General features: G+C 39.4%; 1 protein-coding gene across 1 annotated transcript in view; it reads left to right on the top strand.

Annotated features, from left to right (window-relative positions):
* eif2b3 (eukaryotic translation initiation factor 2B, subunit 3 gamma) overlaps positions 1 to 24,288 on the top strand; it is a 126,667-nt gene that overhangs the window by 67,928 nt on the left and 34,451 nt on the right. Inside the window, exons 5-7 of the mRNA XM_048602124.1 lie at positions 6,794 to 6,921; positions 9,043 to 9,233; positions 23,551 to 23,628. Coding sequence (XP_048458081.1) covers positions 6,794 to 6,921; positions 9,043 to 9,233; positions 23,551 to 23,628 — 397 coding nt within the window. The remainder of the gene's footprint in view (positions 1 to 6,793; positions 6,922 to 9,042; positions 9,234 to 23,550; positions 23,629 to 24,288) is intronic.

Raw genomic sequence — 24,288 nt, 5'->3', positions numbered from 1 at the left:
TATGGGTTAGTGCCAGAGGACTGACATAGAGCTAATTCTATTGTTAAGGGAGGTAGAATGTCCTGGGAAACATACACCAGTCAGCTTAATCTACTCTAAAATAAGTGATAGAAGAGCATAGAGTCATACAGCATGGAAACAGACCTTTCGGTCCCACACATCCATGCCGACCAAGTTGCCCAAACTAAACTAGTCACGATGCGGATGACACCAAGATTGGTGGTATAGAGGACAGTGAAAAAGGATATCTAAGATTACAAAGACATCTTGATCAGTTGGGTCAATGACCTGAGGAGTGGCAAGTTTGGATAAATGTGAAGTATTTCATTTTGGTAAAATAAACAAAGGCAAAACATATACAATTAAAAGTAGAGCCTTGGGCAGTGTTGTAGAACAGAGAGACCGAGGGGTTCAGGTACATAATGCTTTGAAGTTTGTATCACATATAGATAGGGTGGTTAAGAAGACATTTAGCATGCTTGCCTTCATTGCTCAGACCTTTGGAGTGTAGGAGTTGGGACGTGGTGTTGAGGTTATGCATGATATTAGTGAGGCCTCTTCTGGAGTACTGTGTCCAGTTCTGGTCTCCCTGTTATAGGAAAGATATTATTAAGCTAGAGAGAATTCAGAAGGGATTTACCAGGATGTTGCCAGGAATGGAGGGTTTGAGTTATAAGGAGAGGCTGGACAGACTGAGACTTTTTTCACTGGAGCGTAGGAGGTCGGGAGGTGACCTTTATAGATGTTTATAAAATAATGAGGGATATTGATAGGTTGAACGGCAGGTGTATTTTCCTTAGGGTTGGGATTTTGAGATGAGGGGATTTATTTTTAAGGTGAGAAGAGAAAGATTTTAAAAAGACATGAGGGGCATTTTTTTTACACAGTTTGGTTTGTGTGCAGAGTGAACTTCCAGAGGAAGTGGGGATGTGGGTACAATTACAACATTTAAAAAACATTTAGATAACTACATGAATAAGAAATGTTTGGAGGAATCTGGCCCAAGTGCAGGCAGGTGGGACTAATTTAGTTTGGGATTATGGTTGGCATGAACTGATTGACTGAAGGGTCTGTTTCAGTGTTGTATGACTCTATGACTCTAGTCCCACTTGCCTGTATTCGGCCCATATCCCTCTAAACCAAGGAGACAGTAAGGACTGAAGATGCTGGAAGCTAGAGTCAATAAATGTGGTGCTGGAAGAACACAGCAGGTCACATAGCATCCAAGGAGCAGCGAAGTCAATGTTTCGGGCTGAAACCCTTTGTCAGGAGTGGGGAGGGGTAGGGGAGCCCAGAAATAAATAGAGGGAGGGGGTGATGCTGGGGGAAGGGTAGGTAGGATAGAAATAAGTGGATGCAGGTTGGGGGTTATTGTAGTTGATCAGTGGGAAAGGTGGAGTGGATAGGTGATTAAGAAGATGGACAGGTTAGGGGCGGCTGATTTTGAAGCTGGTGATGTAGCTAGGGGGTTATCGTGGTTGGTCAGTGGGAAGAATGAAGAGGGTAGATGAGTCAGAAGATGGACAGGCTGAGGGTGTAGAGAGTTTGAAACTGGTGAAGTCAATATTCAGGCCAATGGGCTGTATGCTCCCAAGGCAAAATATGAGGTGTTGTTTCTCCAGTTTACCTTTGGCCTCACTCTGACAGTGGAGGAGGCCAAGAATGGACATGTCACCAGGGGAGTGGGAGGGGGAGGAGGAGTTAAAGTGGATGGCAACCGGGAGGTCAGGTTGGTTGGTGCGTGCGGAATGCAGGTGCTCCGCGAACCAGTACCCGAGTTTGCCAACACCTTCCACTGTGCCCTCAAATTCACCTGGACCGTTTCTGACACCTGCCTTCCCTTCCTGGACCTTTCTGTCTCCATTTCCAGTAACCGACTCACCACTGACAACCATTTCAAATGCACTGAGTCCCACAATTACTTCAACTACACTTCCTCTCACCCACTCTTCCGCAAAAATGCAGTTCCTCCACTCAGCTGCATCTGCTCCCAGTGTGAGGCGTTCTGCTCAGGGACTTCCCAGACATCCTCCTACTTTAGGGACTGTAGTTTCCCTTCCTCTGTTATTATGGACGCCCTCAACTGCATCTTCCCCCATTTCCCATGCTTCTGCCTTGAAACCCTCTTTTCCCCGCCCGCGCCCCCCCACACCCCACCACACCCCACAACAATAAGGATTGAGACCCCTTAGGCCTCACATACCACCCTACCAACTGTCGAATCCAATGCATCATCCTCTGACATTTCTGCCACCTACAATCAGACCCCATCACCAAAAAGATATTTCCCTCCCACCCCTGTCTGCTTTCTACAGGGACCATTCACTCCGCGACTCCCTCATCAGCTCCATACTCCCCACCAAGCCCTCCATCAGACCCGGTACCTTTCTCTGCGACCGCAGGAGATGCTACACCTCCCTCTCACCTCCATCAAAGGCCCCAAACAATCCTTCCAAATCTACCAGAGATTCACCTGCAGTTCATCTACCCACATCTACTGTATCCATTGCTCCTGATGCGGTCTCCTCTATATCGGGGAGACCAAACATAGACTCGGGGACCGGTTCACAGGGAACCTGTGCTCTGCACGCACCTACCAACCCGACCTTCCGGTTGCCATCCATTTTAATTCCCCCTCCCACTCCCCTGGTGACATGTCCATCCTTGGCCTCCTCCACTGTCAGAGTACGGCAAATATAAACTGGATTAACAACACCTCATATTTTGCCTTGGGAGCTTGCAGCCCAATGGCCTGAATGCTGAATTCACCAGCTTCAAAATCTCTCCACCCCCAACCTGACCATTTTCCAACTTGCCTATCCGCTCCACCCTTCCCACTGACCAACCACAATAACTCACTAACTGCTTCCACTTATCTGCATCCCACGTAGCGCCCCCTTCCCAACCGCCGCACGCGCGCGCGTGCACACACTCACACACCCCACCGCACCGCCGCCACCCCAGCATCACCCCCCTCCCCCTATTTATTTCTGGGTTCCCCAGTCCTGACGAAGGGTTTCAGCCTGAAACGTTGACTTCCCTGCTCCTCGGATGCTGTCTGACCTGCTGTGCTTTTCCGGCTCCACATTTGTTGACTCCCTCTAAATTTTTCCTATTCATACTCTGTCCAAATGTAACTCATCTGAGAAACAGCCCTCCTGGGCATTAGACCCCAGTTGTTAGGAAGGAGAACTTTACACAGTGTCTACAAAGGGAAAATATAATTTAATGAAATAACGCATGTGGATTCTTCAAGACTAAGTTATGATGAACCAACCTGATAGAATTATTTGAAAACATAATTAAAAGGCTAATGTAGATGATGTACATTTGGATTTTTAAAAACGCCTTTGATAAGCTATCAAATGTTAAGCATATGACAAAAGTTGGGTCATGTGGAGTCAGGAGTATAGCTAACACTGACAATGCATGCAACTTATTATAAGATATTGGAAAAGTTTCAAGATAGGCAGCTAGACTCTAAATGAAATTTAACATAGGTAATTGTGAGGAGATACACTTTGGTAAAATAGAAAATTCACTTGTACCTTAGAAAATAAGAAACGGAAAGGAGCTAAATTGCAAAGGGAACTTGGAGATACAGGTGAACAAATCGCTAAAGTCTTTGTTTCAGATTAGCAAGACAATTGAAAATGCTAGTAAAACAATTTTTAGTTTTTGCAGATACAGAATTCAAAAGTAACAAAATTCTGTTAAACTTGTATATGATGTGGCACGCTGTACTTAGCATTATGGTCTTCATGTTACAAAAGTGACAGAAAAGCACTGGAGAAAATTCAAAAGAAATTTAGAAAGTTGGGGCCATAAGTACAAGCTGGTTATAAATCAATCCAAGAACAAAAAAATGACAATTTATTTACTCACCATTTGGAATATGCACCTCATTCTCAAAAGAAGTAGTTGAGGCAAATCATTTGTCGAAATTTCTTTTGACAGTATTTAAATATGTGAGAGAAAAGGGAATATAAAGATGGTTTGAAAGGCTGAATTAAGATTAATAAAATGGGAGGAGACTTGTGTGGAGTATTAATATCAGAATGGCCTATTTGGGTCAAATACCCTTTTTCTCAGCTGTACGGTAAGGTAATGTTTAATGTTGCCTATTTAGCATTGTTTCACTTAAACGTTAAAAGATAGTGGGCCCGGTAATCTTGTTGAGCTTTGTGAGATTTGTTTTAACACTTTCCCATTTGATTAGTGCCATTTTGGTGCAGCCTTTTCTCCTCTGTGACTGTTTTGACTCAAAGCCATTCCCTGTGCCCAGCGTTCCAATGTGCAGCCTCTCCCTGTCCCCAACCCTTTTAATTTGTGGCCACTCCCCTGAGTTGGAGCTCATGGTGTTGCTGTCCAAGGTGTCAAGTTCCTGATTGCCTTTTTGAGTCACCACTTGTTCTGAGCTATGTCATCAGCTTTTTAACAGTCACCAGGAACAAACCATGATGTCTCTTCTTGCTGGCAGTGACCATCTCCAGGATCCCCCAAAATGCCATGGAGCTGCTTCTTTTGACTGGCTGCAGGACCTTGGCATTCCTCCCAAGCTTCCTGGCCAGCAGGGTGTTGGTCATCACTGAGTTTGGTAGCAGCCTCCCCTCCTTTGCGAAGACCGCGAGTTGGGGGTCAGGGAGGGAAAGCACATCTGATGATCAGGGATCATTGATATATTCTTTTAATGACTTTAATGTTTCATTGTTTTGAGCATTTACTGTATCTTCTAAAATGTAACACAAATTGTTGGAAGTGCATATGTCCAACTATAAGTTACAACAGGATTGAAGTGTAGTGTTGCATCTTTTAGTGAAGTAGTTTATGATGCTGAATTGATTCATGCAAATAACGATGACTTAGAGGAAAACACTCAATGCATCAAACTGTACCCCAACAAACAATTCAGCATCTTCTCAATGTAACTATGGTGCAAGCTGCTTTAATCTACCAGTAAAAAGTATGGTGAATGGGTTGTGTGCATTTAATCAATTTGTCATTAAAATTGTGGATGGGAGTGAGTCAAGGTTTACAACCAAGTTTTTTTCATATGGATGGTTTCGGTGTTTGGGGAGGTGGTGGCATAGCGTTAATATCACTGACTATTAAGCAGTAATATCACTGTCTAGTAATCCAGAGATCTAAGACTAATCGTCTGCAGATGTGGGTTAAAATACCACCGCAGCAGCTGGTGAAATTTAAATTTTGTTAGTCAATCTGGAGTGTGAAGCAGTTCTGTACTGCGAACCATGATAACTGTAACCAGTTGTTGTAAAAGGCCATCTAGTATATTAAAGCCCTTAAGGGAAGGAAATCTGCCATCCCTACTCCGTCTAGCTCACGTGTGACTCCAGACCCACAACAGTGTGGTTGGTTCTTGCCTGCCCTCTGAAATGGCCTAGCAAGCAACTCAGTTCAAGGGCACGTAAGATTGAGTAGTGAAAGTTGACCTTGACAATGATGCTCACGTATTCTGAAGCAAAAGAAAAGTATACAAAACGATGCTATAAGTGTATTTAAGAAAGAAAGAGGCAAGTTAGGTGTCACCAAGAGACAATAAAAAGATTGTTTTCTCGAGAAGTAGGGTGGAATTGAAGTTGGATAGCCAAGAGAAAATGAGCAGAGTATTAGCATCAATCTGTATCCACTTGGCCATTTTACTCGCACTACAAGAGAGCCTACGGTGAAAAATGTGACACTGGTGTTTTGGAAGTGGGATTGTACTTCTGAAGTTCACTTCCCAGTGTGAAATATACATCAATTAAATGATCTAACTTCCCAGTTAATCAGTGAAATCTTAAGTGTTGAGTTCTTCTGCTGAATACTATTATGTAAATAAGACCTGTAATATAATTCATGTTCTGTCGAAGTTACACTGGGATAATAAATTCTAAAATGTATCATCTATTGCAGTTGCATTAGATGAGCATTTATTCACAGGCTATTGCTTAAGTTAATAAATATTTCAACTAAATAACTTCAGTAAAGAAATTAAAGGTAGTGATATAGTAATGGAAAAGAGAAATCTGTTTTGTGATAATAATAAAGAACTGCAGATGTTGTAAATCTGAAACCAAAACCGAAATTGCTGGAGAAACTCAGTAGGCAGCATCTGTGGAGAGAGAATCAAAGTTCATGTTTTGCGTCTGATACTTCAGAACAGTTCATTCTTTTTCTCTGTCCATTTCTGAAGAAGTCATATCGGACCCAAGCAACTAACTCTGTTTTTCTCCGTTGATGCTGCCAGATCTGCTGAGTTTCTTCAGCATTTTCTGTTTTTCTTTCAGATTTCCAGCATGTGCAGTATTTATGTTTTATGTAATAACTGCAAACGGGGGAGAGTCACACCTAGCACAAAGGGAAAAATCGGTTGTTAGAGGCCAGTAATCTAAGCTCCAGGTGTCTCTGCAGGAGTTGCTCAGAAAAGTGTTCTAGGCCCAACCATTAATTTCAAATTTTGATTCAAATTTGTTTTTAACAAGTTTTTTTTATTAGATAAATGGGAAGATCTGTTTAACTCTGCTTAGTTATTTAGTTTTGTGCCAGACTTTAGTTGCTACGGCAAATTGTGATGCAGTAGCTCCCACTTAGCCTTCACATTCAAATGGAAGTACTTCATTTTCATCACTTTGCCCATTTGCTGCTTTGTCAAGGCAGCCCACTGAAAAGACATTCTCTATGGAAATATTACAGTGATTATGATTAGACTACACCATGATTATTTGCACATCATCTCAATTTACTATGGCAATAGACCATAATTATCATTAATGATGCTTCTTCTTCAAAGGTCTTTCATGTCAATCCGGAGTGAATTGATACCATTTCTGGTCCGAAAGCAGTTTGCAGCTCCTGGCTCTTCTCAGCTTTCTAAAACTGGTGCCAATGAAGATCGGAAGAAAAACTCCAAATCTATAGGTTAGTCCTTATAGCTTAAAAGAGTTTTACAAGTGTAGAAGGATCGCAACCTCAGCCTGCACTAAATCAAAAAGTGGTTTGATAATTTTTTTAACTTTATTCAAAAGACACTGTATATTCATACATTCTACAGGGTGTATTTTCCATTTACAGATTGTTTCTCTAGACCCCATGAAAGAATGCTGATTAGGGGGTCTTCTTTGTCTTTCTGTTACTTCAACAAAACTAAATATTCTAAAATAGCTTTACATGTTTAAATGAATAAAAATTAATTTGTTGTCCAAATAAGTTTTTAATTTAAAATATCTTTGAAAAAGAATATGCTGCACTTCACACTGATGCAATGCTGTTTATATTTTCAATGCAGCGTTTACAAGAGTATACATTGATAGCTTATAATTATACAGTATTTTAACCACATTAAATAGAAGAACATTCCTGTAGTTCTATGTAAAAAAAAACTATAGGTCACTTGCTCCAGCAGACACATCTTTCAGAATCTGTGACACTGAATTAGTTGTCATAACATTGAGTTTTTTTTTGTCCTGATCCTAGGTCACTATTTTGAGTTTAGAAGTAGAAACTCCAAAGATTAGAACTGAAGAGCACTGTAGCCTATTTTACATTGTCATAGTGAATTCCTGATGTTAGTCAATTATGGTGGGCAACGTAATGAGGCCTTGTTCTGTCTTAAGATGGGTCAAACCTTTGTAATATCCTTATGGACTTTTGGACAGCACTGTTATTTTAGGACACAAAGTGAGCCAACAACCACAACTCTTTTCTGAAAGCTAAAATCTTTCATTGCATTTCTTACACAGCATCTAAAATATGCTTATGTAAATGGTGCAGTTCTTAATATCCTTCAACAACTAAAAGCCTGTAATGTAAAAAATAAATGAGATTAGGATTTGTCCTTTTTCACCAGGTCAAATATTCCGCAGCAGACTCAACCTATCCTACCAGAGCCAGGGTTCTGAACCCAGTTGAACTGAACATTCTACACCAGTGGTCTTTTGTATAATCCACTCATTTGCTGCATTTACCTCTTGACTCAGATAAAGCCTGGGAAAGTTACAGGATGCAGTAGGCTTATTGTCTCATGCTATTAATGTAACTAATCTGGAAACACAAGAGAGTTGGGGAACTATATCACTGTCCCTATGAAAGAAGTAGAGTATTGGTTTCAACTTTTTGAAAAGAAAAAGCAACTTTAGAATTTTGATCAGTTGTAGCATTGTATTTTTTTTTCATCTTGTATTTTTGGAAGGGGTAATTCTTTTGTTCAGTGTGTATGGTCTCCAGAAGTGTAGTTCTATTAGAAATGAATGCAGTATTGCTAAAACTGTGGTTGGAAGGGCATTGTTCGGTTGAGAACTACGTTGTTTTTCTAAAACAAAATTACTTTAAAATAAAACATCGCTTAAAAAGGCAAACACAAAGAAGTGCTGTTCACTGTGGCTGTCTTTCATGCTATTAATATAGCAGCATTGCATTTGCAATCTCTGTTTGGTATTTGGATTATTCATAAGAATTTAACCTGATTAAATAGATTGGTGTGGAAAACTCAATTCTAATTTTGGATCTTGAACCTGGATTTCAATAGAAGTTTCTCTATTTTTCAAAGGTATTTTGGCAGCTTTGACTATTCCTATCTGACCATTTTCTAGTTGGTACAGTTCCAGACTCAAATGCAGCTAAAACAAGTATAGCATCTTCAGTACCAACCTGAAAAACGACAAGGATAGCTAGTGTGGAGAATGGAAACAGAGTCATGATATGCAATGATATACTCCTGAGTTAAAAGCACTAATTCCTGACAGGAGGAGGTGCAGAGGACTTAAGCCTGCATCCAGTTTGTACAGTATATAATGAGGAGCACTTAAAGATATCTAAAATATCAAGGTAACCATTTTCAGTACAAACAAAAGTAATGTTTAATGTGTGTCCTAATGATGATAATGAATTTTACGCTTCTCCAGGATTGTGCTTTAACTCGGACTGTTTCAGAATTTTAATTCATCCTCATAGTATGATCTTTTGTTCACTGTGTTACTTCACAGTTTGCAGTCATTTTGCTTACCATTCATTGTGCTTAAAAGTCTGTATTTTGCATTAAAGATATATTAAGTTATGCAAAAGAAGATGATCTTCTGAATTTAGCCAGAGGTAAATCATTTTGGAATGATCACCATGGAGATATGAATGATCCATATCACGGAACCAAGCTTCGTTGCTATGTTCATATTATGAAGGAAGGGATGTGCTATCGTGTAAATACTCTAGCTTCGTATATTGAAGCTAACCGACAGGTAAGAAGTCTTCCTTAATAACACAATTGCTTTTTTACTTAAGTGGCTGTGTATTTAAAGATTGCTCTTCATCTTCATTACATGGAACAAAATTGGTCAATAAATATTTATTATAATTAACATCCCTTTTATTTATTGGTATATATTGCTGATCATTTTTATGTTTTGGAGGGACGTGAAATATTGAAAATGTATTTTTAAACATTAACTTGAACGACAAAGAGATTTGGAGGAGATGACAATAACTTAACTCAGCAATGTAAGAGAGTAGAATTTGCTTAGAAGGTAGAGAACCATGAGCACTCAGCTTCATTGATCTTGCAATTTTAATTGCCTATACTGATTCAGGCCCTTTGAATTTCCCATCAGGGTAGCACTATTTTTATACTCTTGTGTGCTCCATACACGAGGCCAGCAGAATGAAATTTGCATCTCCCTATTTGTCTAGAATGTATGACTTCTCTTAAATATATTTATGGTACAAGTGAGCTACCACCCTTATTTGTCTTAATCTGGGAAGCTATTTTTTAAGTTCATTTATTGGATGTGAGTTTTGCTCACAAAAATCAATATTTATTGCTCATCCTTAATTGACCTTAATTTGATAGTGAGCTACCTTCTTGAGCTGTTGATGTCTGTGTGCTGAAGGTACTTCCATGGTGCTGCTAATTAGAAAGTTACAAGATTGGACTCAGCAACAGTAAAGAAATAGCACTATATTCCCAAGTCAGGATGGAGTGTGACTTGGAGGGGATCCTTCAGGGTGGTGGTGTTCTCAACCTTTTCTTCATGTATCATGAGTTTGGAAAGCCCTGCCAAAGAAGCTGTGTCAAGTTACTGTAATGCATCTGTACTTTGTCACTGGTGAAGAGCGGGAATGTTTAAGATGCTGATTTGGGTACCAGTCAAAAGTGCTTTAACCTGCATGTTGTGAGCTTCATGAGTGTTAGAGCTCTATTCATTCATGTAAATGGAGGGAATTCCATTACACTCCTAACACGCCATGTGCAGACAGTGCCAAAGCATTTGGGAAAGCAAGAATTCAGTTTCTTGCTGTAGAATACACGCTCTCCAATTTGCTGTTGTAGCCACAGTATTTCTCTGGTGCAGTTCAATCTGCTCAAAATGATGAAAAAAATGTTTGTGCCCTTCCCTGAAGAATTGCTGCTTTGGAATCTTGGGAGAGAAGTGATTGACTGCCTGTAACCACAATGACTTTTCTGTGTGCTAATTACAACTCCAGCAATGGAAAAGTTCTCTCCGATTCCCACTAACTTCAGTTTTGCTGCGGTTCTTGATGTCATCAGCAGTCACACTTGCCTCACCTCTGATAATCAGCTCCTTCATTTATGTGTGGACTGTTATCATGTCTAGAACCAAGCAGTCTTGGTGGTACCCAAACTGAACATTGTTGAGCAGTTACTAGTGATCAAGTACCACTTGACAGAACTTCCATTACTTTGGTACTTAAGAGTAGGTCGATGGGATTGTAAGTGGCTCATTTAGATATACCTTGCTTTTTGTGGAGCAGACAAACTGAACAATTTTCCACATTGTTGGATACACGATATTGTTGCAATTACATTTGAATAATGGGTGACGAGGTGACTAATTCTGGAGTATGGACTTTCAGCCCTCAATATCCTTGGTCAGTTAGAGTTAACATACGGTTTGAACCAAAATTTAGTTACAGACTGGCAAATATGATGTTGTGTATCTCAAAGAGAAGGTTGGATAGATTGGTCGCTGGGTGTTTCTGGCGGAAGATAGCTGAAAATGCTTCAGCCTTTTCTTAAGCAATCGGGATGGTCTTATTGACAATGTGGATATTCATGGAGCCATCTCCTCCCATCAGTAGTTTTAGTTATCCACCATCTTCATGCATGCATGTGCATAATTGGATATAAATTGTCCCATTGGGAACACCCAGCATGGGTTCATGAAGGGTAGGTCATGTTTAACTAATTTGGTGGAATTCTTTGAGGACATTACTTGCATGGTGGACAATGGGGAACCTGTGGATGTGGTGTATCTGGATTTCCAGAAGGCATTTGACAAGGTACTACACCAAAGGCTGCTACGTAAGATAAAGTTGCACGGTATTACAGGTAATGTATTGGCATGGATAGAGGATTGGTTGACCAGTAGAAAGCAAAGAGTAGAGGTAAATGGGTGTTTTTCTGGTTGGCGGTCAGTGGCTAGTGGTGTGCCTCAGGGATCAGTGTTGGGACCTCAATTGTTTACAATTTACACAGATGATTTGGAGTTGGGAATTAAGTGTGGTGTGTCAAAATTTGCAGATGACACTAAGGTGAGTGGTAGACCAAAGTGTGCAGAAGACACTGAAAGTCTGCAGAGGGACATAGATAGTCTAAGTGAGTGGGCAAAGGTCTGGCAGATGGAGTACAATGTTGATCAGTGTGAGGTCATCCATTTTGATAGGAATAACAGTAAAATGGACTATGTTTTAAATGGTAAAAAATTGCAGCATGCTGCTGTGCAAAGGGACTTGAGTGTCCTTGTGCATGAATCGCTGAAGGTGGGATTGCAGGTGCAGCAGGTGATTAAAAAGGCAAATGCAAATGGAATTTTGTCTGCCATTGCTCGAGGGATGGAGTTTAAAAACAGGGAGGCTATGCTGCAGCTGTATAGGGTCCTGGTGAGACCACACCCGGAGTACTGTGTGCAGTTTTGGTCTCCTTACTTGAGAAGAGATATACTAGCACTGGAGGGGGTGCAGAGGAGATTCACTCGGTTGATTCCAGAGTTGAGAGGGTTGGATTATGAGGAGAAACTGAGTAGACTGGGCTTATACTCATTGGAATTCAGAAGAATGAGGGGAGATCTTATCGAAACCTATAAGATTATGAAGGGAATAGATAAAGTAGAGGCAGGGAGATTGTTTCCGCTAGCAGATGAAACTAGGACTAGAGGGCATCGCCTCAAAATAAAGAGAAGCAGATGTAGGACTGAGGTCAGGAGGAACTTCTTCACCCAAAGGGTTGTGAATCTGTGGAATTCCCTGCCCAGTGAAGCGGTTGAAGCTACCTGGCTGAATGTTTTTAAGGCAAGGCTAGATAAATTTTTGAACAGTAAAGGAATTAAGGGTTATGGTGAGTAGGCGGGTAAGTGGAGCTGAGTCTCAAAGATCAGCCATGATCTTATTAAATGGCGGGGCAGGCTTGAGGGTCCAGATAGCCTACTCCTGCTCCTAGTTCTTATGTTCTTATGTTCAATTTTGTTGGCGTATTGCTTCATGTGTTTAGCATGTAAAAATTTCTTATGTTGGAGGTTCATCCGGATGGCACCTTTTTTTAAGGTACAGCTGGTAATGCTCTAGGCATGCTCTTCTACACTCCTCGTTTAAGCAGAGTTGATCTCCAGGCTTGATGGTAATGAAAGAGTGAGATTGATTGTATGTTGAGCTTTTTAGTTATATGAATATCCAGTTTTGAGCTTCTTTATCTGTTCACAATGTTCAATCACAGCCTACTGGAGGGTGTCCTCAGTGTAAAGATGGAACTTCTACCAAGACTGTAAAGGACAGATGTGTCTGCAACAGGTAGAGTGGCGAGGGTGGGATCAAGTAGGTTAATCTTTTGTGTCATTTTTCTTATTACCTTCATCACTATTCCTATCTATGTCTTATTCCACCAACAACTCTTATCACCCATCATAACCCCAATCTAGCACTTAATCCTTTAGGGATCAGCCAACTAAGTCTGTAGTTGTGCTACTACGTGAATCTTACTGATGTATTTGGACAGCCCCCACCTAGCTTACTTAATTGTATTCTTTCTACCCTCTGTTTCTTGCAAGTGGTGCTCAACATGGAGAAGAATTGATTGACAAGCTGATGAAGAATAGGAGTTGTTAATTAGGTGGAGGTTTTCTCACTCATATTTACCTGATGCCATTTGACCTTCAGACTTAAAGCCAGTATTAATGACTTCCTGGTCCATTCCCTCCCAGCTGTATGCCACTATGCTCCCACTTCTAATTGGACCAGTTGTGTTGATGGATCAAGACATAGCGAGGAATAGTGATGAATCACCTCAGGATGTTGTTTGAATGATACAATTCTGACAGTATGACTCTTTCTGGTGTTGGTTGATTAGTCTACGGTACATCTTATAATTTTGGGGCAAGTCCCTTGGTGCTATTGGCTTTCCAGGGTTAATTTGAATGGATGTATCGTAGTCCTACCTGATGCTTAAGTATTTACGAGATGGACCCTTTGGTTTTATTCTTATTAGTTATTACACAATTTGATATATCTGATTGGCTTACTAGGCCTTTTCAAAGGGCAGTTAAATATCAAACCATTGCTATACATCTAGAAGTTCACATAGACCAAACTTAGAATAACAGGTTTAGGAGCATAGGAGCAGGATGAGACTATCGAGCCCGCGAGTGCTCCATTGTTCCAGATCATGGCTGATTGACCACCTCCATGTTGTGTTTCCATTCTATCCCCAAATTCCTAATGTTATTAGTAACTAGAAGCCTGTCAGTCTGTATCTTGAACTGACTTAATGAGTGAAATGCCACAGTTCCCTGGGGGAGAGAATTCCATAGCTTCACCACCTTTAGATGAAGAGACTCCCTTCATCTCAATCTAAATAGTTTGCCTTTTATTCTGAAACTGCAAATCCTGATTCTCAATTCCACCAAGCAGGGGAAACATTCTTTCTGCATCTACTCTGTCTATCCCTATAGGAATTTTGTAATTTTCAATGAGATCACCTCTCATTCTGCTAAAATGCACAAAATACAGTTCTGATCTCCTTAATTTTAACTTGTAAGTAAGAGCCTCCATCTCACGATCTGTCTGTTGGACCTGTGCTAGATTCCCTCTTGGTAAATATATCCTTCCTTAGGCAAAGACATCAGAACTGCACAACTCCTGGTGCAGTCTCACAAGTATTCCCTAAAATTAAAACAAGATTTCTTTGCTCCTGCACTCAAATCTTCTTGCAATGAAGGCTGACATAGCGTTTACCTTTCAAATTGCTTTATTACACTAGCACGCTGGTTTTCAGTGACTCATGAATAAGGGCACCTAGGTGCTTTTGAACATCAACATTTTCCAACCTCTGACCAGTAAAGAAATGCTCCGCACCTCAATTCCTTCTACTAAAATGGATAATCCACACTTACACACATAATACTCTTACCATCATCTTTCTTTTTATGTTGCTTACAGCCTGTCTAAATTCCCGTGATGCCCATTTGCATTTTCCTCTCAACAAACTTTGTATCTTCTGCAAACTTAGAAATAGTACAACTGGTCCCCACATCCAAATCATTGAGATAGATTGTGACATCCTTGGGCCCAAGCCCTGATCCTTGTGGTACCCATTTGTTGTCATAACCAGCCAGCATAAAGATGACACATTTATTCCTGCTGTCTGCTTTCTGCCAACTTAACTAATCTTAAAACATCCATTTTGCTCCAATTCCATGCAATTTAATTTTGTTTATAAAGCTTCTGTGTGTCCTTTTGTCAAAACCCTTCTGAAAATCAAAACCCACATCCTCCAGTCCCTCCCATATTGACTCTGCGTGTAACATCCTCAGAAAAACTCTTATCAAGTTCATCGAACGTGAATAAATCCATTTTGACTCTGCCTAATCAGACAATAATATCCAGTGATTATGACAGTTGATACATGGTCCCTATGGCTCTAGTTTAGACCACAGCTGGAATACTGTGAACAGTTTTAGTTTCCTTATCTAAGGAAAGGTGTACTGGCACTCGTGACAGCTCAGACAACTAAGTTCTATATCACTGTCTGATACAAGAATGGAGAGGCTGTCTTATGAGGAGTGGTTGAGTATGTTGGGCCTGAACTCATTGGAATTTAGAAGAATGAGAGGGGCGACCTTATCGAAACATGCAAGATTCTTAGAGGACGTGACAGGGTCGATGCTGAAAGATTGTTTCCCTTTGTAGGTGGACGTAAGACCAGAGAGCATAATCTCGGAGTAAGAGGAGATTCTTTCACACATTTCTTCTGCTATTTGCACTTGACCTCTATTTGGGCATTTTTGGAGATGCTCAAGATAAGTTGGCACTTATTGACATGAGATTGACATGAATTATTAGGAATATTGAATTATTTCAGTGAGCTTTTAAGGGGGTCCTTGGACTATTTTCTCTGCCACCCTGGCAACTGCTTGCCATGCCAGAGGGAATTTTTGAATTTTTGTGCTAGACAAGTGGATGATATAGCCTGTGGTGTAGTTGATTGACAGTAACCAGTGTTTTGATGTGGTACGGTTGGCCTGAGAGAGGACACTAAAATTGAAACACTTAACCTGCCATTGGATTTAGAAGATTTTGTGGAGTTATCTTTGGTAATACTCCTGTAGGGGTTTGAGATGCTTGTTGTACATTCTCCATGTCTATGATGCATACAGAGATATGAGAAACAATGCTACCCTACTGAACTTGGTGCTGAGTTTGAGGTCTGATATTGAACACAGTGTTGCTCAGATGGCTAACGGTTGCGCTGGCATGCTGAAAGCAACATTGAATTTCATTGTCAGTGCCTGCCCTCATTGACAAGAGGCTCCCAGCCCTTGGGAATTGACCCACAGTGTTCACTGACTCTATCGATCTTGATAGTCAGGGAACAGTGTTATATGGTTGGATCAGGCTGATGAAGGACCTTTGTCATCTGCATAGTTAGACGAAGGTCCATACACTCCTATGCCTCCATGGTTGGTGTGGAGCTCTGCAACTGACACCATTGTTTGAGCCAATGTGTGCACATGTTGAGCCTGTGGCAGATCTGCTGGTGACTATCACAGCTTGCGTGTTATCGAACAACAGGTAGAGAATGGTAACAAATTTCTGCAAGTAACAAAATATGAGAAGGCGCTCCATAATCCCTCCCAGTTGATAGAGATGAAGGATTTTATGGGCAAAGAAGGTCATATATAAAAATTGCTACTGCTCTCTGTACTTGTCTTGACCTTGTCATGCTGCGAAGATCATGTCTACTGTATTTCTGGTTAGACAGAATACACATTGTGATCCTGTAAGACCTCTTCAGCCACTGCGAGGAGGTAATTGAGAGGAATTTTTGCAATGATCGGTCCTGAGGTGCTTGGCAGGGAAACCTGTCTGTAGTTGCCACAATTGGTACAATCTCCTTTCTTGAAGATAATCACAATTATGGCATATCAGAAATCTGCTGGCATGCTCTCCCTTTCAGATGACAGATGAGGTAATATGTTCATGCTGAGAATGCTTTGTTGCCATATTTCAGTGTTTCAATGAGGATTCCATCTATACTGGTGGCCTTTGTGGTTTTCTGGTTTTCAGCTATTGGATGGCCTTTTGAACCTCTTGGGGTTGTACTGAAGTGGTGCTGGGTAGTATGCTGTGGAGTGTGGTCCAGGACTGAGTCGCAGTTCAGATCCTCATTCCAAGAGTGCTGACTTCCTTTCTATCCTTGAAGAGTGTCACTCTGTTCATTTCTCTCAGTGGGGCAGGTCATTGGGCACTTGAGCTGCTCATTGTTCTTAACTTTGTTTGAAGAATCCATGCAAATCATGGCTGTTGGCAAGTTGTTGGATTTCTTGCATTTTTCCACCCACCATTTGATTTTTAAATTACATGTGTTTTTGTTTTAACTTCTCTTCATTTATCTGTAGATTTGCATTTGTTCCTTCAAGTTTTGGTGCTTCCACTTTTATGTCTACTATTGTTGATACTTTTTTAAATTCCTGCTTTTATCTTTATTTATTTTGCTTTAATTAACTGATGAATTAAAATTCCCAGGCTACCATGAGCTCATGTCTCCACGTCACTAATCCACATTACTGGAATGCCAGTTCAATAACATAGCCATTCTGCTACCCATTCTTACTCAGATATAATAGGGGAAGAAGGATCAATATGTGTTCTTCCCCTTCATGAGTTCTCTGTCAGAATACGTCATTTGTAAATATTTGCTGAGCCACTGTAAATTGCTGTAACTTTGTTTGCTACTGATAGAATGAAGAGGCAGCCCTAAGTAACTCAGGCAGAATAGGGATTGAACCCCACGCAGTTGACCATAATCTGATCCACAAGCTGGCTGTGCAGCCAACCGAGCTAACTGACTCCTTCCCCTGATATGTATTAATCCTCAAGCAATTTGTAAATAAGATACAAGAGATGCAGCAAATTAGGTGCCGATCTTGGCTCGGGGATAGCACTGTGAGTAGGTTCTGGTTGGAAATGGTAATCCATGACCTGATCACCTTGTTTTCATGACTGAGGAAATGCAGCACAGTCAAAGATGCAATCTTTTGTAGGGCAGTTTAAATTGAGGATTTTTGTATTCTGTTATGTGGTCATTAAAAATTGGCACTTTTCAAAGAAGAGCAGAAACTTTTGATCTGGGCCAACATTTAAAATTCAGTCTAAATCATTAAAATGGATTGTGTGGTCATTTATCTTGCTGTTTTTAACTATCTGCAATTGATGTGCCGTAGTTCCCTACATTATAGCAGTGATTGCACTTTGCAAAGACTTTGGGAGGTATCAAAAATATAAAAGGTGGAAATTAACATAAAGCTTTCATATTCGAATTTGGGACAGAAACTGTTTTAACCCTTTTTAACATAGCTAAATATTTTCAAAGCACATTGGATGTTCTTGAAATTGTTTCTGGTGGGAATACCCAGTGAATGTACATGGATTTTAAAAATCTCTTTGATAGGTATCTCAAGACGATTGAGACGTGATATTAAAAGGATAGAAGCAACAGAGATGTAGAGTTGGTGAGGGCACAAAGTAAATCATAAAGGCAAATGGATGATTTTGGTTTGGCAGAGTACAAGCAGTGATCTGTGTTCAAAATTTTTGTTTTCTATTTGTATATAAATAGTTTGGACATTGGCACAGAGGAATGGAATTAAAGTTTGCTGATACCAAATTTTAGACCTAACAAACTGAGAAATAATACAGGAAGTGGCAAGAGGATATAAATTCTTAGACAAGCAAATGGAGCCCAATGCAGTATAATGTAGAATAATGTTTGTTCTAAAATTTTTAAATTACAAAAAGTAAACTCCTAAAAGGTACAGGATGTAATTCTACAGAGCAATCCAGGAATTATATACACCCTTAAAGTAGAAAAAGTCTTAAAAGGCAAAGTGAAATTCTGGACACAAAATTTAAAACAAGGTGGTCATGTTGAATTTCTGCAAAATGTCAGCAAATATTGTAATTTTAATGTAGGTCTGAGCACTCGATGACAGAGCAAACGTTTGAACTGTGGAAAGGTTATAGAGATTTTTTGTTAATATATGACCAGGATGTTATGGCTAAAACTTTGATTTTCTACTGGAACAGATCAATTTGTTCAGGATTTAATAGAGATTTTGATTTTGAAAATTATAAAAGGTTTTAACAGATAAATAATGGACGTTTTATCAGTTGGCTTGTGATTCAGTGATGAGTGCTGGAACCATGATTATTACTAACAGAATGACAAAAAAAATTGAAGACTTTTTATGACATGTTAGGATTATTAAGATGTAGAATGCATTACCATACATCAGCGTTGAGACAGACATTATATTTTAAAGGGAATTGAACACTTCTGATAAGGATTTCATCGTCCTCTGCTGCTATAGTTCTGTCAATTCTGTATTTAATGGGAACATGGTGTTGGTGGTGCATGGAGGGTTTTTTCCCATGCTACTCCTGTATGCCCTTACCAAAATATAACAAGGCAGCACACCCAGCTGAAGATGGCCGCTAAACTTGCTGCATAAAACTCAGAAGGGATTTACAAGGATACATTGCTCATGAATTAAGCCTACCAAAATAAGACTGTTCTATTTACCATCTAAATGTGTACCAGGGTGTAGTCAAGTAATCTGGTGCAATTCTGGATGTACTGTACTTCGATTTTCAGATGGCATTTGATAGGATGTCACATCAAAGATATTGCTGAAAATAAAAGCTCATGGTACAGGGGTTGCATATTGGCATGGGTAAAAGTTTGTCTAGCTAACAGGAAACAAAGTAGGCATAAATAAGTCATTTTCTAGTGGGCAAGATGTAACAAGTGGTGTAACATATAAATCATGCTGGTTCTTCAACTTTTTACACTTTATCTAAGTGACTTGAATGAAGGGACCAAAGGTTTAGTTGCTAAATTTTCTAATGACATAAAGAAAGGTAAATATGTTGTGAAGAGGACATAAGTAAGTGGGCAAACTTCTGGCAAATGGCATATAATGTGGAAAATTGTGCAATTTTCCATTTTGGCATGATACTAAAGAAGCATCTTATTTAAATGGTCAGAGATTGCAGAGCGCTAAGGTACAGAGGAATCTGTGCCTTAGTGCAGAAATTGCAAAGGTGTGTGGATACAGCATTTAGTTAGTAAAACTAAGGGAATTGAATAGAAAAGTAAGGAGGTTTTGCAGGGTATTGGTGCAACCACGTAGTATTGGTCTCCCTATTTAGGAATATGGAGTAAGAGTAGGCCATACAGCCCTTCAAGGCCTGTCTTGTATCTCTGCTGGAGTTTAGAAGGGCAAGAGGCCACTGATTGAAACATGCAAGATCCTGAGAGGTCTTGCTAAGGGGAATATGGAAAGGGTGTTTTATTTTATGAGAGAATCTAGAATTACCGGTCACTGTTTAAAAATTAGGAGTCACTCATTTAAGACCGATAAGGAGAATTTTTCTGAATACCATTAATCTTTGAAGCTCCCTTCCTTAAAAGGCATTGGAAGCAAAGTCTTTAAATATTGAGGTTCTAATCAGGTGAGCCATGATTTTAATAAATGGCAGAGCAGGCTTGAGAGACAAAATGACCTACTTCTTATGTTTCCATTAAACATTGAGCCTTCAGGATACTGGATATTAAAGGGGCAAAAGATTATCGGTTAGTAAGAATATGGAATAATGAGATTAGCCATGATCTTACTGAATAGCAGAGCAGGCTCAAAGGGCCAAAAAACCTATGCCTGCTCCTAATTTTGTATGTACCTCACAATGACCACAGAGAAGCCACTTCTATAGACTTGTTATCAGGAAGATAATAGATGGCCTTGCTATCTACTTTAGGGTGCCTGCAACCAAATTGCACCATGAGGTTGTCACTACCTAGAGAAGGTTTCTTGTGCATTCGATCCTTTTAGTTCAGCCTCTTTCTAATTTAAGTTTATAGTGTAGATGATGCATATGTGCCACGCTCTTGTTTATAAAGCAATGGAACCATTGATCAGCATCTTTCCTCCTGCACAAAAAATGGTGTGAATTGACTACCCATACTACTTGTGGTACAGTGCAAGTCAGTGTTAATGGCAATTGACACGTTCCTGCTCCTCTTTGATAGTACCATTTGCTCACGTATGGTAACTTAGATTTATTTTTAAAGCTACTTTAAAGTTAACTTTTACTCCCCTCTGTCTTCAAATACTGATTAGACAGAGATCAAATGATTGTGAATCATATTAAATAGGCACCAGAATTAGGTGGGTCTAAAAACTTTATCTAGGTTTAAACTAAATCAATAAGTGCATTTACTTTTCCCTGAACTGTGATAAATCCATTTTGTTTCTGATAGCAATAAGTTTTGAAATAACTTGCTGTGTATAAAGCAATTTATTGTATGCAAGGATTTATGGTGTTATGGCGAAGGATATATTTTTATATTCAGTAGGTCAGTTGCAAAGTACAAAGAACTTGTACAAAACATTCTCATGAGCTGTGCTTCACTGTGAAGCATCGGATGCAAATCTTGATTTTAAACCTTTTATATAACAAATAATAATATTTTACATATAACTAAACTGGCTTACTCCTTTTAAAAAATTTGCTGAACTTATATTTTAACAGATAGAAAAGGAAAACTTAAATGTTTTCTTTGAACCCAATAATCAAACCAATCTTTATTTTATACTTGGCAAATTAGAGAAACCATTTCAGCAATTTGAAGTGGTGAATATAAGGAAGGAAAATAGTGTCATAGACTGGGATTGTTTGACATGTATTGTCTTGTGTTGGGGATAGCCACCTGTGATAAGAATGTCTTTGTACTGAATGAATAACATTTTCAGAGAAATTAAGGCTTACGTATGAATATATTCCATAAATACAGCTGGTTTATTAAGATTTTGTTTGAAACTGATGCGTGGATGTATCCAGCACTCTGCAGCAGAGAAACCAAAGAACTGCGGATGCCAAAAATCTGAAACAAAAGCAGAAATTGCTCCCAAAACTGGTCCCAAACTGTTAATTCTGCTTTCTCTCCACAGATGCTGCCAGACCTGCTGCATTTTTTTAGCAATTTCTGTTTTTGACTGCAGTAGAAGTCTGGTTGACCTAATATAATTTTTTTTTCATTTTTAGAATACTTAAATAATAGTCTTCATTTCAGTTTAATTTTTCTTAAGTTATTTTTCCTTCATACAGACTTTTCTTTTCCTTTGAGATTAATGACTGATGTTAAAGCTTTGAGATAGAAAGCCGCTAATTTTCTAATAACAATCAGTTAAAGTTTTTGAAGACCTAATGAACCCAGGGTGGGAAACAGCCACTTACTTCTTTACATGTTTCTAAGTTAATAACGTTCATTTTTACCTTCACCATTATGATACAGTGATTGTTGTATATTATGAAGATATGATTAAAAAGTTAATAATGGTGTGTGAGGTTTAGGACATCATGACTGGTGCTGATATTAAATAACTAAACAAACATCCATGCATTAACTTCATTATTTCATAAGACAATTGCATTATTTATTTGGTTTAGTGGTTGATCAGTTAGCAATGACTGTGATACAATTGCTGATCCTTCAGTCTCAGTTACAGGAAGTACACTGATTATTTCTTAGTGTTTACCACAGCAAAAATGATAAAAGTGAGATCAGATTGAATTTTATCTAAATGCGTAATTAACATATGCATGAGTCCCATTTAGATAGGTTTAAATAGCCACTAATTTTCACAGGACCATCAGACATTACTGGGTGTCTGCCTTTGCAAAACAACTCATATTCCAGAATATTCAGAACAGCAACGATGATCCCAGGGTTCTTTTCTCCACCACTGGCCATCTTCTTAATACCCCGTCCTATGCCCCCTCCAATAATGGGTGACAACCTCATGGACACCTTTGTCAATAAATAAGCTTGAGACTATGCATTCCCTGATAGCAGTGGACAATAACTGCTGGCCCTCCGGTGACACACAAAGCCCAGGAATAAATAAAAGAAAATCTGTTCAATCACCTCTGCTATTTTCTTCGTATACTTTGCCTGGCAAGCCAAATCTCCTACAGCTCTGCTTTGTATGTTATTTGCCCTATTTAAATGTTAATTGTTGTAATAAAATCCTTGAGCATCAAGCAGTCAATCCTGACCCCTCTATTTACAGTGAATAACTTCACCTGAGGATTTTGAAATGAGTGTTTTGCAATTATCCCATGGCATCTGTATTCTCTGTGGACTTTACATTGCTGTATATGGATTATACACTATGGGTGCCAGCCTTCTTTCCAGAACTGCCCTCTTACTTCTAAGTTAGAGGGCTTTGGATTTCCACCTCACCCAAGTTCAGAACTGATTGAGTACTGCACTGTTGGAGTTGCATTTTTGGATAAGATGTTAAAGCAAGATCATGCCTACTGTCACAAGTAAATTTTATAAAACTTGTGGCACTATCTAATAAATGGCATAGTAGCTGTTTGCATGGCCTGGACAACATTTATCCTTAGCAATCAGTACTTTCTTCATTGCTGTTTGTGAAATTTGCTCTGTGCAAAATAGCCTGCTCCTTTTCAGTACATTACAACAATGGCAAGGTATTTCATGGCTTTGAGACATTCTGAGATTTTGAGACAACAGTTGACTCTATTTGGTTCATAACGAACAAAGAAAGAAACAACGTTCGAACGTTAATAGAATTAGAGTTTCAGAAAGACAAAATGGTGAGGATTACAGTTTTGTTACTTGCAAATCATTTTCATTTTGGAATATATATGGTGACTTCTTCTGACATAATCACACGTGGTGCTTCTTGGTTAGCAGTTGTTTTGATGAAGAGAAAGCCACACATCTGAAATTTACCAGCATAGTTAAGTATGGTGTCATTGAATTTGAACCTTTAACAAATGGTTAGATGAACTACAATCATGATTCTGCTGATGAATAATGCCCCAATATGCATTTTCACCACCATTATGTAGGATCAGCAAATGTATTACTGGATAAAACACATAGTGTCTTGTTTTGAAGTTTGTAGAAGTGACTGATACTTGATCGTTTATTTTACTGCTTGTGTTTTTATCTTCCAGGCTCCTAGGTTCATGTCTGCCTTATCCCAAGAAGAAACATTCATCCATCCTTCAGCACAAATTGCTGACAGATATATGGTGAGTAATGAGAAGTACAGATATTTCCAGTAAACTTTGTGCCTTTTAACTACAGTGAATTCTCTTGTACCGAAGTCAATCAGAATCTATTGACTAGCAAAGAACCTTGATCGCAGGAATTTGAACACTCTGGTCTCATGACGTTGCATCCATTAAAACTAATGAATGAAAAATTGAAGTGATAATTGATCACCAATTTCAAAGTTTGTGCACAGGTGCATGATTTTGTAAGATTAAAACCAGAAATAACATTTTAGAGGTAATTAAGTATAATTTTCTCATGTCTGTTGATAGCCACGATATGTTTGCTTCTATAATCATGCCAATCATATCTGCCACAGTTCTTCTTATAAATAATACAGTGAGAATACTGGTTGGGTACCTGTTGTCTGGAAATTGGAATGCTAGCCAAGGCTATGATACCAGAGATAGTAGGAACTGCAGATGCTGGAGAATCTGAGACAACAAGGTGCAGGGCTGGATGAACACAGCAGGCCAAGCAGCATCATAGGAGCAGAGAGGCTGACGTTTCGGGCCTAGACCCTTCATCAGAAAAGGGGGAGGGGAAGGGGGTTTTGAAATAAATAGGGAGAGAGTGGGAGGCGGATAGAAGAGGGATAGAGGAGAGGATAGGTGGAGAGGAAACAAACAGGTCGAAGA

The sequence above is a fragment of the Rhincodon typus genome, chromosome 10 (genome assembly GCF_021869965.1).
Source record: "Rhincodon typus isolate 14 chromosome 10, sRhiTyp1.1, whole genome shotgun sequence".
Lineage (NCBI taxonomy): Eukaryota > Metazoa > Chordata > Chondrichthyes > Orectolobiformes > Rhincodontidae > Rhincodon > Rhincodon typus.
This window is presented reverse-complemented; position numbering and strand designations above follow the sequence as displayed.